At 36.3% G+C, this 16355-nt stretch overlaps 2 protein-coding genes across 2 annotated transcripts; one reads left to right on the plus strand and one right to left on the minus strand.

The window, feature by feature from the left end:
- Window positions 1–2255: 2255 nt before the first annotated feature.
- On the minus strand, window positions 2256–7218 carry LOC116298702 (cytosolic acyl coenzyme A thioester hydrolase). The gene is made up of 4 exons (XM_031707234.2): window positions 6655–7218; window positions 5158–5380; window positions 3445–3570; window positions 2256–3085 (listed from the first exon to the last, which is right to left on the minus strand). The coding sequence occupies exons 1-4, from the start codon at window positions 7207–7209 to the stop codon at window positions 2913–2915; spliced, it is 1077 nt and encodes a 358-aa protein (XP_031563094.1). The 5' UTR covers window positions 7210–7218; the 3' UTR covers window positions 2256–2912.
- A 239-nt stretch (window positions 7219–7457) lies between these two features.
- On the plus strand, window positions 7458–14098 carry LOC116298701 (SUZ RNA-binding domain-containing). Its single transcript, XM_031707233.2, has 7 exons — window positions 7458–7555; window positions 8896–8957; window positions 9943–10015; window positions 10959–11083; window positions 11815–11862; window positions 12470–12583; window positions 12928–14098. Exons 1-7 carry the CDS (start codon window positions 7460–7462, stop codon window positions 12965–12967), a joined length of 558 nt encoding a protein of 185 aa, XP_031563093.1. The 5' UTR covers window positions 7458–7459; the 3' UTR covers window positions 12968–14098.
- The last annotated feature ends 2257 nt before the right edge of the window (window positions 14099–16355 follow it).

Consider the following 16355-nt stretch of genomic DNA (forward strand, 5'->3'; position numbering starts at 1 on the left):
TGTACGGATTACGCAGGATAGTGTTCTAGCCGAAGCATCAGGGGAGAGACTAGCCGGCCCCCAGACCATATCTACAGCTAATCCCTTGCACTCTGCCACGCACTGGCACGTTGATTTGAAGTGGAAAATAATCTAGTCTATCTGGTGCATTGTTTTCATGCCTATTGTTGTGCTATTGTTGTGCTAATTTCCTGAAATCGTGGCACAGTGGAAAAAACTTGGACTTCCAAGACACTGAGTCAAGCAAGTTTGAGTGAGATTCGTAACTGGATGGGTGACCTGAAATTTACAATTATAATGACCCAACTCTGTTTAATTTTTTTTTTTTTTTTTTTTTAAAGATTCTCGAATATAGACCCATTTCTTTGTACCCAAATGCTTTGAGAAATCTTCGAACAACAAATTAGCTCTTATTTTCCGTCTTGTTTCTGAGGGTTTTAATGTTTAGGCTATGTTGTCATTATTGCAGTTTTGGTTTTTGAGACTTCCTGGTATTTTTATGTTCAACTTAACAAAAACCCAAAAGTGTAGTTTTATGCCTTATGTTTTATTTTCCTTCCTTCTCCTGAATTATGGAATAAGCAGTTAGATATAGATTAGAGTTTAACAGGCCAAGTTCTTATATTAGCTTACGTCGCGCCCATAGTTTGTAGTTTAATTTAGTTTATAAGCGGGCAAGGGTTTTTGAAGAAGGGGGTGGGGGTGGGGGTTGGGGGGGAGGGACATATTTATCAGTATAATTATATCCTTATCTTATATTATTGGAATGGCTTTTTTATATTTTTCCTTTCTGTTTGTGTATCTTATAAGAGGAACCCTCTGTAAATCACTTCGTGAGTGGGTAGCCTCAATTACCGTCCCGTGATAAATAAAAATGGATGGATGAAAATACAAAGCAGATTGCACAGACAATAAAACTACTAAACAGGATTAAGCTTTTAAAAGAGTTTCAATCTGTAACTTAGCCTTTATTTTGATCCATTTTTCAACTGCTTATGGCGTCTTACCGTCAACCGTAACTAAAATCACGAAGCGATCCATCGATTGCTATGTGACGTCACGAATGGGAACAACACTGTCCTGAAATATCACTTGGTTTGCAAATAGACCAAAACCTCACTTGGGAAAATCATGTTCATACGATATCTAAAAAAAATTGCATGGGTACGGTGTAATCATAAGTTCAAACACTCAACCGTATATAATGCCTTGGTACGACCTGACTTTAATTATTGCAGCGTAGTGTGGAGAAACTTTAAAAAGGCCTTTCTCAAAACTACAAAAAGCTCAAAACCGTGCTGTAAGAATAATTATCTTCACAGGTTATGATGCCGGTATAGATGAAGTCTTTCATTCATTGAATTGGAAAAATAAAATAAACCATCAACGCAACGTTGAACTTGAACTTTTGTTGATAAATGTATTTTTGTCTTTAAGGCTCTACATAACCAGACACCTGGATATCTTAGCTCTAAAATTATCAATCGAAAAGGCATCACAACATATCACCTGAGAAATTCAGAGAATAGATAAGCAGTTCCGCTCCCGCGTACCGAATATTTTAAAAGGAGTTTAGTGCAGTTTTCGTATGACTGTGAAAAGTTCACGGCACGAATACGGTCGTGACACAGCAAGGGATACGCCAGACAAATCACATTGCACGAGAATTTACTCTCATCCAATCAAATACTTGGAACACGGTAGTGAACACGGTAGTAAACACGGCGCGGACACGGCCACGCCAAGATCACGGCCATAAGACCAATCATCTTGCGCGTGAAAAAAATCAGCCATTTCTTCCTTTCTTTCTCCCTTCCTTAATTTTTTTCCTTCACTGTTTTAAAATCAAATAAAACGTTTACATGCGTCGACAAAAGTTTGGCTCCTATTGGTTTGCGCATGTAGAAGAAAAGAGAAGTCCGGGGAAAGTAACATTTGTTGCTGTCGTAGCTCGAAGACTCGCTCGTTAGTTTTTTGATGTTTCACAACTCGTGAATAAAAACCATACACGCACACTTTCCATGGTGTTTTGTGTTTTTTATACGCATACTGAAATATTCGTATGAATCCCGGTGAACACAAGTTTAACATCTGCTCGCAACATCCCTCACGTTCTTGACAGCCGCGTAGGCCAAAGTCAACGTTGTCGAAAGCTGTGCGTCATGGCAGTAAACAGCAACAAGGTCAGCAAAGTAATTTGAAATTCTTTTTGATATGTTAATGGGCAGGCATGCACGAAGGTAGTCGAATTTAACCAACACTTTCATTGTTGAGTTTAAAAGGTTTATTGCAGATATTACTGACCAGATATAATGGATAACCAATAATGGATAACCACCGCTAATGGTAAAAATCCTGTGAAAATTATATCTTACTACTGTATTTGTATCATAGTTATAATCTAATTGAAATTATAATTATTAATAATTATTATTATAATGGAAAATTGAAAAATTAAGATAACTTCTTATTACATAATTATAAATAATATTAAGATAAATAAAAATCATTTTTCATTGACTTTAAATTTCTTAAAGGGTTTTACCCCCAATTTAGTGTCAAATACCTATTTTGCATACCATTAAGACCGCTTCACGACCCCTGCAAGTACAGTATAAGTATACTGCAATGCTTTAAGCTTAAAGTTATATTAATAACTTAACCACCCCCATGAACAAATTTGTATAATGACTCTCTTAAATTGATACATATTGGGACAAATGCATAAATATATGTAAAATGCTCAACAACAACAACAACAACAAAAAATGATTCGTCTTAACATTTCATGAACTATCATGACCTTTATACCAGCTAAAGATAAGGGCAAGTGTGGTCATGGAAGTTTAAAAGTCAGAGGACAGCTGGTGAAGGTAGGTACAAACTTTAAGCTCCTTCCACTGTGGGCAAAATCAAGAATGGCTGAGACGCCTCTTTTTTCTTTCTTCGTATCGTTTCTTGCCTTCATCAAACCTTTGTTTATCTTCTTCTGTTTGAAGTACAACTGATGGAACAGGTTGAGGACGTCCACTTGCATCAAGTGAAACATAAGTGAAGAATGCACTACACGCTCTAAAACAAGTACCTGCAAATAATGATTATCACTATTCATTTGAATAATTCTTGTTTACAGCTATTCTCCAAAATTCTAGCCATATATTAATATAGCTTAGAGAAAGGTCATTATTAATGGCAGGAGACAAACTTGAAATTGGTGAATAATTGGTAAACTTGATGTTTGCCATATACTGTAATCATATTTGACATAAATCATACAGTCTCGATGCCACTAGCCAAGGGCCTATGCCTAAGTAATCAACGTCCACCAAATCAAATGGGAATTTATGAGTTCATTTTTTGCAAAGGGAGGAAAACCAAATGACCCATCAAAAAAAAAAAAGCTCAGTACTGGATCATGAAAGATTTCGAAAAAGAAATGTATACCTTTGAAGAGGTCTTGAGCATCAACAATGACTTTAACTTCCATTGACCTAGCACTGGTGAATGTTATTCTTCCTGTCAGATTGACTATGTGACCCAATTTGATTGACTCATGAAAGTCTATGGCATCTGCAGAAAACGTAAGAAATTTTGAGTTTAAATTATACATGTAGACATATGTAGACTAAGTGCACCAAATGAGTGAAATATTTTGCAAACGTATACATGTTATTTTCTTTTTTATTATACTGTATTATGGACATGTTCAAAAACTTCAAAAAAACAAACACTTGTCATTCAGTCATTTCGTCACTCCTTGTGCATGTGTCTGTATGCAAAAAACACTCTCAAACAAAAAATTTTTTTGTCACTCTTTGTGCATGTGTTTGTAAGCAAACACTCTCCAACCAAGTATTTTGTCGTTCTTTGTGCATGTGTTTGTAGGCAAACGCTCTCCAACAAAGTATTTTGTCACTCTTTGTGCATGTGTCTGTATGCAAACACTCTCCAACCAAGTATTTTGTCGTTCTTTGTGCATGTGTTTGTAGGCAAACGCTCTCCAACAAAGTATTTTGTCACTCTTTGTGCATGTGTCTGTATGCAAACACTCTCCAACCAAGTATTTTGTCACTCTTTGTGCATGTGTTTGTAGGCAAACATTCTCCAACAAAGTATTTTGTCACTCTTTGTGCATGTGTCTGTATGCAAACACTCTCCAACAAAGTATTTTGTCACTCTTTGTGCATGTGTCTGTATGCAAACACTCTCCAACCAAGTATTTTGTCACTCTTTGTGCATGTGTCTGTATGCAAACACTCTCCAACAAAGTATTTTGTCACTCTTTGTGCATGTGTCTGTATGCAAACACTCTCCAACAAAGTATTTTGTCACTCTTTGTGCATGTGTCTGTATGCAAACACTCTCCAACAAAGTATTTTGTCACTCTTTGTGCATGTGTCTGTATGCAAACACTCTCCAACAAAGTATTTTGTCACTCTTTGTGCATGTGTCTGTATGCAAACACTCTCCAACAAAGTATTTTGTCACTCTTTGTGCATGTGTCTGTATGCAAACACTCTCCAACCAAGTATTTTGTCACTCTTTGTGCATGTGTCTGTATGCAAACACTCTCCAACAAAGTATTTTGTCACTCTTTGTGCATGTGTCTGTATGCAAACACTCTCCAACCAAGTATTTTGTCACTCTTTGTGCATGTGTTTGTAGGCAAACACTCTCCAACAAAGTATTTTGTCACTCTTTGTGCATGTGTCTGTATGCAAACACTCTCCAACCAAGTATTTTGTCACTCTTTGTGCATGTGTTTGTAGGCAAAGGCTCTCCAACAAAGTATTTTGTCACTCTTTGTGCATGTGTTTGTATAGGAAATCGCATGATCTCGAGTACAATTTGCCAATCAGAGTCGAGTAATTTTGTTGAGTGTACTATAAGTATGCAAACGCTCTCCAACAAAGTATTTTGTCACTCTTTGTGCATGTGTTTGTATAGGAAATCGCATGATCTCGAGTACAATTTGCCAATCAGAGTCGAGTAATTTTGTTGAGTGTACTATAAGTATGCAAACACTCTCCAACAAAGTATTTTGTCACTCTTTGTGCATGTGTCTGTATGCAAACGCTCTCCAATAAGGTATTTTTGTCACTCTTAATGCATGTGTCTTTATGCAAACATCATGATACTTAAATAAACGGTAATTACCAATAGATGCAGTTACTACATTAGTCTTGCAGTGCCTGAATGCTACTAATCCAGCAAGCTCATCCATCATCTTCATTATAACCCCACCAAAGACAAACCCAAGACTACCACACTCTGATGGCTGCACGCTATGAATAAATGAAGACTGGGATGCCAACACAGAGTGAATTGGAACATCAGCATCATGCATTGATGGTATGGTTGTGTTACAATTGCAAGGAAGCTGTAAAATGAAAATGGCATGGCAATAAAAATTAGCTAGATTTATAGTACTAATAAAAGATGGTACAAATTAAGTCATAAATTATTATACAGACTATTATAGACAGCTGTTGTCCCATTGTTATCAAAAAATTAAGGCTCAAGGTTGCAAGCTATTTAAAATATGAAATTCTGTTAGGCTAACAAGCAAGAAATAATTCCTTGACAAAGGTCATTGAAGGAAGCCAAAACCAGTGTTTTGGGCTGTTGCCAAATTTATCAAGATCGCGTAATTAAGAAAGGCCCTGTAAATGATAAGCAAGTACATCAAAAGCATATCAGAAATTATGGGATATCCTCCCTGATTTTTTTCCCAAGCTAGTACACATCACTAGGGCTTTCTGAAAAAAATATCCAGAAAGATATCCCATAAATTGTGATATACTGTTTATATACTTGTATATATACATATATATAAGGGTCAACGTTTATGATGGCTGTATATATAGAAATTAGACATTTTCAAGGTATTAAGCAAAAGCTTTAAAATGATCAAGATCGCACAAAAAATAAAAATATGTATTGAGAACAATTAAATAGTGAAAAATCTTTAAAAATATGATAAGTTCGCCAACTTCAATTTGTTTTTAAAGGGGGACTATCGAAAATCGACTATCGACTATCTACACGAAAATCGTCCAAATTTTAATTCAGCTGAAACTTGACAGAAATGACCCTTAAAAGTCTAATAATCACTGGTTAAAGTTTTTTCCTGATATTCGATTGGCAAGTATACGAATTTTTATAGGAGTATGTGACATCATGCACTCAACAGTAAACATAACTCCATACATTTAGTTGTATTTTTTAATCAAAATATCTTCTAGTTTTATACTCAGTATTGAAGAAGAGATACATGTACCATAAAATGATAAAATGATAAAATAATAGAATGATAAAATGATTCTACCTGTAACACATGAAGTTATTTACAAAGAAATGTATGGAGCGATGTTTTATAAGTTGAGTGTATGATGTCACAGACACCTATAGAAATTCGTAAAAATCTAATACTTCCCATTGGAATATAAAGAAAAATTTTTAACCAGTGATTATTAAACCTTTAAAGATTATTTCATTGAAGTTTCAGCCGAATTAAAATTAGGAAGATATTTGTGCTAGTCCCCTTTAAAAGTTTTAGTTCTGGAAAATAATGCGTTTTATATCTAATGGGCGCAGCTCCAATCTGTATATTGCAATTTATGCATTTTTAATTTTTAATGTACACGTAAATACCTTTTTCAAAAGTTCATGCTTCTCCATTCGAGAGCGTTTTTGGTACTCATACCTCGCTTGTCCTTTTTCTAGTTCTATTTGACTTTGATTTTCTATTGGCGGTACTTCGCCTATGATTCTTGGTTCTTTGGAGTTGGCAGTCCCTTTGACAGGAACGTACCACAGGGACGCTCTGTTTGTCATTCGCCGAGCACCAGTCACTAAATTTTCTGCCCAAACTGATACATTCACTTCTAGAGAGTGTTTGGACGCAAAACCCAGCTCAGCATGGACCTGTACGACTTCGCCGATGTACAACGGCTGTAGAAAATCCGTCCTTTCGACTCTCGCAAGTGCAGCATAAAATTTATCAGTAGAAATTGGACCATTCTTGTTGCAATGGCGTGTCGCGATTATGTAACCAGCTTCTTCCAGGAGCTTCAAAGTAGTACCTCCGTGGACGTTTCCTGCTATATTTGCATCATCAGGAATCATGATACGACAAACTTCTATAGATCCTCGAGAAATAGAATCCAAATATTCGCTGTCATTCTTGCCTTCCTTTTTGTCAGCCATCTTGAATGACCTTTGGATTAGCCACAGGTAGCCCGACAGTTGAATACTGTTGTCAAAACTCTAATCTCAAATACAAAATGAGATGTTATTGAGTGGTTTGCTCACAGTAACGACGAAATTTTGCGACGCTTTTTCTTAATAACTATTTTATGTTATCGGCATCATTATTTTAGATTTATTCATTTTATTATTATATTGTTACCTGAAAAAATATCACGTTGGATTCGAGTTGGACTACCTGAAATTGAGCATGCGCACGAGTGAGACCGGAACTACATTCAAAATGGCGGACGAGGAGGACGAAGAAGAAGTCTGCGATAGTTGGGAAGATATGGCAGATTCAGGGGTAAGATCGCCTATGTTGACGACTACTGTCTCTAAGATATCTGTCCTCGTTGAGTGTGGAATATATTTTTGAGGGATTTCAAACCAAAAACCTTGATATTGGACGTCAAGTTGTTGTCGCTAAGGACACCATGTTTTCATAAGTACATGCATGTACTGATCATCACTAGATCTCCTCATTCGATTATAGTTCTTAATATAATGATTCCAAAATCCCGCTACTTTTCCTATTTCACAGAATAAAAAAATAATTATACACATTATTAGGATTCGTTTGCATCTACTGAATAACATTTAAAAGCTTATGGAAAGCATTTTCAATCTTGTGCAATGCTCTGCAATATATCCTATACTATAATCGAATTGGAAAAAATAGCTACAAGATGTATAAACTTGAATATCCAATCATGCAGATTAACAAGAATACATAAAGTAAAATATCGAATGCACACATCGAATTTTGGCACTAATAGAACCCATACGATCGAGGCTACCTATATATACCCTCTCTATGTAACTCCTTCCTTATTTCCTTAATTGGCGCCACATATGGTATTGTTTGTTTAAATTATGGATATTTTATTAGTTTGCTTTAAACTGTTTTACTGTTTAATATGAATGATTGATCAAAATAACAATTGATTTCATTATTTTAATTATACTCATTCATTCTTTCATTCTGTCATTCATTCCTTCATTCATTCATTTATCATTCATTCATTTATTCATTCATTCATCCATTCATTTATCATTCATTCATTTATCATTCATTCATTTATCATTCATTCATTCATTTATCATTCATTCATTCATTTATCATTCATTCATTCATTTATCATTCATTCATTCATTTATCATTCATTCGTTTATTCATTTGATTCATTCATTCATCCATTCATTTATCTTTCATTCATTCATCATTCATTCATTCATTTATCATTCATTCATTCATTCATCATTCATTCATTCATTTATCATTCATTCATTCATTCATTTATCAGTCATTCATTTATTCATTTGATTCATTCATTCATCCATTCATTTATCATTCATTCATTTATCATTCATTCATTCATCATTCATTCATTCATTTATCATTCATTTATTCATTTATCATTCATTCATTCATTTATCATTCATTCACTCACTCATTTATTAAGACAATTCTTCATTTATTTTTTAAATCATTGAAATGTACATTTTGTAATTTTGAACAATAGCATAGGTTGCATATAACATTTTATAACATACTTCCCTCGCATTACTTGAGTTCTATTCCTGTCTTGGGGTATTACTGTACTGATGTGTCAGGTTTTCAAATGTTATTATTTGCACATTTAGGAACTTGAAAGACGGATGGAGGAGAGGAACAAATTACAAATGAAAAAAGAAGAAAAATCCAAGTATGTACATTTATCATATGACCCCCACAGCCCTGCTTGGGCGCTCTAAAACCTTTGGAAAAAGTAATGTGATGGGGGCTGGAAAACCTGTCTGGCCCTTGTGGGTTGTATGCATGCTGTAGTTATCAAGTTTAGCAGGATTTTTCAGCCTTATTTATAACAACAAGACCCTGATGGTAGGGTAGACTGGATTACCCAGCTGGGATAGTTTACTAGTATCTAAGTCTCTAAAAGTCTATTAAAACAGAAGTGGAAATATAAGCTGAAAAATATTGAGTTTTGGTGAATGTCAGTCCAAAGGGTTTCTAACACATGTCAAAGGAACTATAGAACGTTTTGGCTAATAATGGGAAATCAATTCAGAAAGATAAGGTGGAGCTTAACCATTGAGTGGCATGAAAGTTAAGAGCAACATTTTGAGACTAATTTCAGAAACAGGTACAGCAACCAATGTAGATTTATTATAAGTGTAGTACTGTGATCATGCTTTGAACTGGAGAGTGTTCTTAGCCAAGCAGCTACATTCTGGACGGACTGTAGCTGACTGATTACATTCTTTGGAAGGCCAAAAAGAAGAGCTAGAGTTTAAGCTGTCATTATTTGGAGTAACGAAGGCATTAATCAGACTACATTAGTAGCAACACATAGATATTTTCTTATTCTTGATATATTTCTTACATGTAGGTAGTAGAAGGCAGATTTACACATTAGGTTTAAGTGAGAAGTGGGAATCATAGAGTGACATAGTGCTGTCAAAAACAAAAGCAATGTTTCTACAAATATGTTTTAGCCCACACTGGGGCGCCAAACTCAGACCACAATGGTGAGTTGAGGCTAGCACTACTATAAACCACTACAAAAAATGTACAATTAAATCTAGAAGCAGTATGAACTTTGGTTATAGTATAGGATCACCATGGTCAGTCACCACACATTATTAATAATTATCTAAAATAATAATTTTATCATCTTAATATATTTTAAGGAAAGCTGAAGTCCAAGCAAATGGGCCAGTGTTGGTTCAAGAGGATACCACCAGGACACAATATAAACCTCAGGTTAGGTTTTTTAACTTATCAATATATCAAAATTTCAATATATCTGGAGCAGAATGATATATGAAAAGAAAGTGCGAATCACAACTTTCTTCAATTTTACAGTGCACAGTCTGATTTCTTTCTTAGAAATGGTAATAAAAAGGTAAATTATTCACCGTAAAAAGAGGACTAACGTCCGAAACATCAGTAGTTTTTTCATCCATTCACGGGCGTGTATAATTTACCAAGTTTTGTCATTACTGTTTCATTAGAAACACCGATGCAGCTCACACTAGTTTTAGCTAGTTATCTCTTCTTTTCTTAGAAATGTTAAAGTGACCTACTGTACATGTACATATAATGTTAATTGCTAAGTATTTTCTTTTTGAGGTTTCCTTATTTTCATACAGGGCTAAAAGTAACACTCAACTGTCTAATGACCTACTGTACAGTAGGTCATGATGACTGGCCAAATTAGTCTTAGTTTGGTCATACGGTACCTCATTTTTGGCAGATTAATTGTAGGGGATCTTAATTCTTTGTTTTGAGTTACTAGCACTATTAAAACAATTTTACATCATTAAGTGGATTGTGCTACAGCAGCATTAGTTGTTGTGAATGCTCATCCAAATTATTTGACCATGAAACCTGTCAAATGGCTGGAAAGGCAGAAATATGTTTGGATAAGTTTCAAATTCTCACCATGCAGACATTGTTTGATTACTGACTGTTAATTTTATTATTTATTTATTCATTCATTCATTTTATTCATTCATCCATCCATCCATCCATCCATCCATCCATCCATCCATCCATCCATCCATCCATCCATCCATCCATCCATCCATCCATCCATCCATCCATTCATTCATTTATTTATTTACTTACTGTTTGTTTGGTGTTCAAACCAACCTATATACCAAAGGAACTTCTAGAAAATATGAATGATTCTTGTTTCTTTTAGCTGAGAATTCTGAAAAGACCAGATTCAGGTAAAGACTCAAGAGCAGAATCTGCAGCTCAGGACAAAACAGACAAACCTGTCATCAAATCATTAGCAGAGAGACAAGCACAATATGCTGAAGCAAGGTGAGTCAACTGGAACAGTACAACTGTATCGAAAAGTCTTGAATTAAAGTTAAACTACCCCGAGAGTCACTTTAGTTCATAAGTGTACACTGTTAAATTATTATCAATACTGCACTAGGGTACTTCCTAGCTTTAAAACAATGTATTTTTCAATAAAATATTTTCCATCACTCCCCTTTAATAGGGCTCTGCTATGAGGTTTACTCCATAGTGTGCTCTACCACTTTTACAGACTGAGGGGGAAAACCGGAGAACCCAGAAAATCCCTCAAAGCACAGGAATACATATGACTGTGAGTTCCAAAATCAAACACCATTGTTTTGGATAAATGTTTATAAAATCAACTTTGATGCGTTACAGTTAAGGATGTGTATTAATCATTGTGCACTTCCCCTCCTGCCACCAAATTAATCGAGGGAGGAATAGCAGTAGTGTCACATATAGACACGAGCATCCAGTGGCTTAGCCCCATGGATTCTGGAGAGACCTAACTTTACCTCTTTTACTCGCTTGTGGTAATCACATTTGAATAAAGTCACTCCTTTGATTTGTGAGTTTTCTCCTGGGTTCTTGAGTTTTCCTCCATCCATGAAACCTAATGGGCCAAGTTCGAATTCCATCTGTCATGAAGTTTGCCCTGACTTTGATCAGCCCAACGATTGTTTCAGGGTATCTATAAAACTTGAAGGGCTTATTCAGTACACAATGTCTGTGTGTTTTATCTTGATTAGAGCAAGAATCCTTGGATCAGCTTGTGATGGTAGTGAAGATTCAGACAGGTTAGTATACAGTCGTAAGGAATTACGTGTAAGTAAAGAAGAAAACAATCTCACTCCTCAGGCAAATTGTGAGCAATAACATAAAGTCCCTGCAACATAACGAAAAGATCATTGATACTGCTTTCTTAAGTAGGGACAGATGAGTGATGCTTGCACTTGTTTAATGGTCAGGTATCATTTTCTGTCCATGATGGTACAGCTGCGACAGTTCCTTCGTTCTTCAATCGTTTTGTTTAGTTATTTATCTGGTTATTCCGAAGAAAACAATATCAAACGACACGGCTGCCATTTTTGTTGATATTACAAAATACACTAATAACGAATCTTTTGTTAAATGCACAACATGGCGGCTTTTTATTCTTTTTATTGCCGGGCTAACAGCATAGAGCATCTCATCCCTGCCTTCAAGTATCATGGTAAAAGTGATCATGTAAGATGTTGTGTTGCATGGCTTCACATTATAAAGACTCATCTCGGAATGCGTTTTTCTACCATGAATTCAAATAATATCATTTTTAGATCAAGCCAGGCTTGGCGTTTTAAAATGGCGTTTTCATGTGAACGTCTAATTTTATGACAGCCTTGTTTTGGTTTCTCGTTATTTCAGCGCTACATGTATCTCGGCTCCAGATGAACAGTTTGAAGGAGCAGCGCCACCCTGGACACTGCAAGCATCGGTAGATAAGATCAAACTCCCAGATAACGTGATTCGCCAACCTTTGTAAGTGCGTACTTGTATATGATTTGTGAGTGTGTTTAAACTTTTATTTCTATAGATTGCTAGAGTTTCTGTGAAAAAAAACCTTTAAAAATCTGCTTCTTATAGACCCTCGTAATAGTATAGCATCCAATAGGTCATATTATAATTTATAAAGTTGATTTTTGAGGGGGGAGAAAAAATGAGAACCGGAGACGAGAGCTAGAAGCATAAGAGATACCCGCACCTCGAGCCCCGCTGGGAATGGAACCTGGGTCGCATCGGTGAGGTGCTTCAATCCTAAGTCTCGAATAGTAATGAATATCGGGAATTATTCATTTTTTCTTCGCTCTCTCTTTTATTCACAGTGGACCTGACGGAACCATTGGTTTCCATAGCAGAAGATGACTAGAACCTTAGCAAAATATTCAACAAGCATTAACAACACATGATCGTATAGTACGTAAATAGAACAGGCCGTATGAAATATTACATTCTGACGTTACTCGTTCTTCAGTCAGAAAGATACCAGGTTATTTTCATCGTACTCGTATAGACATGCCGCCCCAGTGCGAAAATTTAAGTTGGTGTTATGCTTGCACGGTTCTTGTCAGTCATTATCTGTGAGATACGTTATCTGCATTTCTGGAGTAGGGTTTGGAAGTGAAGGGCTTGGATATTTCCCGAATGAAGAAGGCTTAAGATTGTCGATGTATTTGGCATAATATCATCTGGTCCGTGTGTAATCATGGGACAACATTGCTATTGATATTAGCTGTTGTGATGCCGATATGATTCGAGCACCATTCAATGGTGTTGGACCGTCTGGCACAGGTAAAAAAGCAACGGCTCTTGTTTCAACTACAAGGAGCGCCAAAGCTTTAGTGAGAGGACCCTCCTCGTGAGGGTCTGCCTATAGCAACTATCTGAGTAACCAAGTACTGCGAAAAGTGAACTAGCAGTGGCTCTAAGAAACTGATTTATGTCTAACAGAGGAGAAATGCTAAGAAAGGTACTGACAAGTTAGCTAATAGGTCTGGAAAAAAAGGTTTGTCTTACACCCCTTGTGACGTCCTACCATCGTTCTACCTCGGTTATATCGTCTATTTTCTAGATCGGTTCAGCACTACTGTAGATGCCAGTTGGGTAATTGGAGTTTTACTTTTTTATTTATTTGATTTTTTCCCGTGTGTTGAACCTCTTACTACCTAGTTTTGTATTAGCCATTCCGTGGCTAAGGAAATAGACTAGGTCGAGTTGGCATTGAATTGCATCGTGGGACTGTTTTAGGGACATATTTCCAATATGGCGACTATTTCGTCCCCTAGAACAGTTTCACACACACTACACTCCAATGCAAACCCGACCCAGTTTTTTTCCTTAACCTCTGAATGGCTAATTGATATTGAGTTATATAACAAAATTGATTAGTCAAAAAGAGTTCACGAGTTAAATAAAAAAAGCGCTATGGCTGATTACATTTATCCACTAATAAATAGTAATCAATCTAATAGACATACACTAGTATTAGTACACTAATTCTGTTGTTTCCCTTATTTGCTTCCAATTGACTGTTGGATATGGGCTATTAGATCTGTTTAACCGTCTTATACCAAGTTTCATTTTAATTACTTGACACCTGAGATAACTAGCAATGCAAGACATTTGGGATTTGTCTTCTGTCAATATAATTCCCAATTGTTTGGGATCCCTGTGGTCTGAGCTAGTACTTTTTGTTGACGGAAGCAAAATATTCAGACGTATTTTTTCCTGCGATTCCAACTTCCGTCTCGGAAGGCCATGCCAACCCAGATCACGTTATTGTTGATTGGCTTTAGGTTGTGTTTTCTGGATTGATTCGTGTGTAGCGACGATAGTTTAGCATGTTTAAGTCCAATCAAATATGACCCAGCTTCGTTTCAACAGGGTGTCCAAATGAATCCATCTTTATTAGAGAGTGGTATAATCCTTTTCACTGAGCGGGAGTGAAATTTTAGGCATGAAGCGAGGCATTTCCTTTGTTTATTTAGAAGTGAAGCTTTGCTCGCGTTATGGTGGAGACCTCAATAACGAATGAAATCCAGTTAAAACCTGCGATTCTGAATAGCTAAAATGTAAATACGAATGGGAAATTAAAGTTATCGTTGAGTGAAATGTTAAAAATTACTTCCACGAATACCAATTAAACTTGCATGTGGAAATAATTTCAACGTAACCGAGGTACCTTTGTTCTTCATGTTTGATAGTAAATTGGGTTTTAAATAGCGCAGCGCAGTCGTGACGTCATAAAAACGAAGACAAAGGCGAAATTCGGACAAACAAACTTACAAGTTTACTTTCAGCAGATTATTTTCACAGCCGATTGCAGTTGATCTTAGTTTACATGGGTTATTATTGTAACTTTAAGTAAAAATAATAAAATCGGTTCGTATAATCATCTTAGCGGTTAAACAGAATGCAATGTTTGTCCGAATCTTTAAGCTATTTTTAGAATCAGTGCGCTGCGCTATTATGATTTTTGAAATACTGGCTTGCGTGACAGCTAAAATGCGTTTTAAAGCGCTAAAAACGTTTCTCTTGTCTTGTAAACAAATGCAACTAAAGTCTCTGCTCTTTCATGCCTAAAATTCCACAGGAATCCTGCATCTGGGAAACGGGCCATTCTATTTCTAGCAGTAAAATTTTCCAAAATACATTCCTGCTTGGTCTTTCCGGTAGTGGTGCTTATTATCAAAACTTATTTTTTTATATGTGAAAGTCATTAGCATCCAATGTTCGTTCGTTCTATAGATCAACACATCGCATTACAGTAACACTAGGCCTGCACTCTGCTTGAAAAGATGGATTCATTTGGACATGGCTGTAACTGTACAATAGGACCGCCGTATGCGCCTCTTGTGTGTTACCGCTCTTGCTGCGTTGAGCTTTGATGATGATGATGATTAAAAGAGATAACAAGGAAAATAAACATTGAGAATGTAATATCAAAGCTAAGAAACGACGAATAAAGTGCGATTATACAGAAAATGCTGGTATACATACATTGAATTAGTATTTATTATATTTGTAGTCCATGAAGGATTAGTGTTTGCTGCAGTCTTGGTATATTTTAGAAGGCTGTCACTTTAGAAGGGGGATCGTGAAATCTTTAAAGGACAAAGAGAATTGTAAGACATCCCTTGAAGTTTGCATTCCCCCGCCCCCCCTCCCCAATGATCTGATAAAAAATTTCAACCCTCTTCCCCTCTCCCCCCTAACGTATTTTATTGGAGTAAGTTTTTTTAGGGAATCAAATGTCAAGTGGTTTCGTTTTCAGGCATGGAATCGGCTTCACGCGTTAGAAAATGATTTTCATTTTTGAATCCCTTGATGCGAGGGAGTTTTCTCTCTCCTTTCATGTCCCTTCGCTAAACCCAACATGTCAGGTTCATCTCTTAATTAGCCATGCTCTGATCAGCCCAGAGGTTGTTTCAGGGTTCGATCTGTTAGTTTGCCGTACCCTGTCTTAGATCAGCCCAGAGGTTGTTTCAGGGTTCGATCTGTGAGTTAGCCGTGCCTTGTCTTAGATCATCCCAGAGGTTGTTTCAGGGTTCGATCTGTTAGTTTGCCGTACCCTGTCTTAGATCAGCCAAGAGGTTGTTTCAGGGTTCGATCGAATGCCTTGTCTTTAATCAGCTTAAAGATGAACACCATCTGATTTAGTTATCATTTATTTTTTCATCTTTAAATTCAGATAATATCAACAACAACTGCTAACACCTCTCTCGTGTTCTGCCAAACCCCGCGTGCTTTATGG

This window comes from Actinia tenebrosa, unplaced genomic scaffold (genome assembly GCF_029948245.1).
Source record: "Actinia tenebrosa isolate PJP-AT-01 unplaced genomic scaffold, QUT_ActTen_1.0 PGA_scaffold14__42_contigs__length_11649687, whole genome shotgun sequence".
In the NCBI taxonomy this organism is placed as follows: domain Eukaryota; kingdom Metazoa; phylum Cnidaria; class Anthozoa; order Actiniaria; family Actiniidae; genus Actinia; species Actinia tenebrosa.

Excerpts from the sequence above, each read along its gene's own strand:
- LOC116298701 (XM_031707233.2), top strand. The coding sequence starts at position 7,460 with ATGCGCACGAGTGAGACCGGAACTACATTCAAAATGGCGGACGAGGAG. Across the intron at positions 8,958-9,942 it reads AAAAAAGAAGAAAAATCCAA|GAAAGCTGAAGTCCAAGCAA; the intron begins GTATGTACATTT and ends ATATATTTTAAG. Across the intron at positions 12,584-12,927 it reads AACGTGATTCGCCAACCTTT|TGGACCTGACGGAACCATTG; the intron begins GTAAGTGCGTAC and ends TTTTATTCACAG.
- LOC116298702 (XM_031707234.2), bottom strand. The coding sequence starts at position 7,209 with ATGGCTGACAAAAAGGAAGGCAAGAATGACAGCGAATATTTGGATTCT. Across the intron at positions 5,381-6,654 it reads AGCATGAACTTTTGAAAAAG|CTTCCTTGCAATTGTAACAC; the intron begins GTATTTACGTGT and ends TTCATTTTACAG. Across the intron at positions 3,571-5,157 it reads TGTAGTAACTGCATCTATTG|ATGCCATAGACTTTCATGAG; the intron begins GTAATTACCGTT and ends CGTTTTCTGCAG.